This window comes from Gaeumannomyces tritici (genome assembly GCF_000145635.1).
Source record: "Gaeumannomyces tritici R3-111a-1 unplaced genomic scaffold supercont2.283, whole genome shotgun sequence".
Taxonomy (NCBI): Eukaryota; Fungi; Ascomycota; class Sordariomycetes; order Magnaporthales; family Magnaporthaceae; genus Gaeumannomyces; species Gaeumannomyces tritici.
Genome location: NW_008804827.1, coordinates 1 through 2,012, shown reverse-complemented (window position 1 = coordinate 2,012; position 2,012 = coordinate 1). Strand labels below are relative to the sequence as shown.

Sequence of the window (2,012 nt, the reverse complement as noted above, 5' to 3'; positions counted from 1 at the left end):
CGTACAGGCGGTCCTCCCAGTCGCTGACGGGCCTCTTGCCGACGGCGGCGGGGGCGGCCCCCTTCTCGTCCGGGTACTGGGCCGCGGGCGCGGGCGCGGCCATGGCCAGCCGGGACTCGCGCTCGGACTTGGCGCGGCGCCTGCGGACGCAGCAGACGAAGAGGAAGGCGGCGACGACGGCGAGGCTGAGGACGGAGCCGAAGATGACGCCGACCATGGCGCTCGTCCCCATGGGCGCGCCGCCGCCGCCGCCCTGCAGCCCCATCTCGCTGTTGGCCGAGCCGCCCGGGGGCGGCGGGACGCTGGGGAGTTCGCTGGCGGGCGGCAGGACCGTCACGACGGGGCCCGTCGAGGCGGTCGAGGAGGAGGACAGCCCCAGGTCGGGCAGGGCGGTCGAGGAGGAGGACAGCCCCCAGGTCGGGCAGGGCGGTGCGGCCGTCGTCGCCGCCGCCGGGCGACGACGAAACGCGGGTCAGGAGCGTAGTTGGAGAAGGCGACGCCTCCACAGGGATGGCAGTCGACGAAAGCGGCACCGCGGGGTTCTGGACCGGGTTCGCGCTCGACGCGGTGGGGCTGCTGCTGGAGGCGGGAGGCGCCGGGTTGACCGCGGGGGTGGTCGCGATGGCGGGCGCCGACGACGTGGGCTCGGCTGTAGGGGGCTGCGGCAGGGCGGACGAAGTGGTCGCGATGGCGGGCGCCGACGACGTGGTCTCGGCTGCAGGGGGCTGCGGCAGGGCGGACGAAGTGGGCGTGGGCGCGGGCGCGGCGCCCGAGGACTGCTCGGTGGTCTTGACCGACTTGGCCTTGTTGGATTTCTTGGTCGAGACGGACGACACGCTGGCGGCGTCGCCGCCGGCCACCTGGCGCCGCTCGAGGTCGCCCACGAGTTCGGCCAGGCTGCGCGGCTGAGCCCCGATGGGGATCCGGGCCGGCGGCGGTGTGGGCAGGGCCGGTGGCGGTGCGGGCAGGGCCGGCGGCGGTGCGGGCAGGGCCGGCGGCGGTACGGGCAGGGCCGGCGGCAGTACGGGCTGGGCCGGCGGCGGTACGGGCTGACGGGCACCGCGGGTCGAGTTCGTGTTGGCGGACTGGACGGAGCGGCCATTTGTCGATACAGAAGACACGCTCGCTGCGCCTCCACCCCTGACCTGGCGCCGCTCGAGGTCGGAGAGGAGCTCGTCGATGCTACGAGGCCGAGAGCCCACGGGGATGCGGGCCGGCGGCGCGGGCCTACGAACGCCCCCGGTGGAGTTGGTGTTGGCGGACTGGACCGACTGGGCGCCACCAGTCGAAGCGGAAGCGACGCTGGCGGCGTCACCACGGATCTGCCTCGTCTCGAGGTCCGCAACGAGCTCGTCGATGCTCCGGGGCTGCTGGCCAATGGGAACTCGAGGTGCAGGTGCAGGCTGGGCACGACCACCTCCCCTAGTCGAGTTGGTGTTGTTGGATTGGACCGACTGGGCACCGTTGGAGGAAGCCGACGAAACGCTCGCGGCGCCACCTCGGATCTGTCTGGTTTCGAGATCGGACATTAGATCGTCGATGCTCCGAGGTTGCTGGCCGACAGGAACCCGCGGCGCCGGCACGGCCGGAGCGGGAGCACGGCCGCGGCCTCTGGTAGAGTTGGTGTTGTTGGACTGCACAGAGTTGGCGCCAGAGTTGTTGGTCGAGACGGACTTGACACTGGCAGCGCCCCCTCGGGCCTGACGCCGCTCGAGATCGCCCACCAGCTGATCCAGGCTGGATGGCACGGTTCCTACAGGAATGTACATCTTGAATGTGGAGGAGATTATACGCAGAAGGCAAGAAACAAGTGCAAACACACAAAACGATGTTGACAAGAAAGGTATAAAAAGCGCTCAACGCAATGCAGATGAGACAAAAGACGGAAAAGAGCGGTAGCCGGCTGCCGGTAGAGGAAAGGTAGGTGAACGGGAAAGGGGGGGGGGGAAGGGGGGGAAGGGGAAGGGAAGGAGGAGAGAGAGAGAGAGAGAGAGAGAGAGAGAGAGAGAGAG

At 70.0% G+C, this 2,012-nt stretch overlaps 1 protein-coding gene across 1 annotated transcript; it reads right to left on the bottom strand.

Annotated features, from left to right (window-relative positions):
• Positions 1-28: 28 nt before the first annotated feature.
• Positions 29-265, bottom strand: GGTG_14350 (hypothetical protein; the record flags this gene model as incomplete). The annotated part of the gene is made up of 1 exon (XM_009232277.1): positions 29-265. A coding segment is annotated over one exon (237 nt), but the record flags the coding sequence as incomplete, so codon positions are not given.
• Between the last annotated feature and the right edge of the window lie 1,747 nt (positions 266-2,012).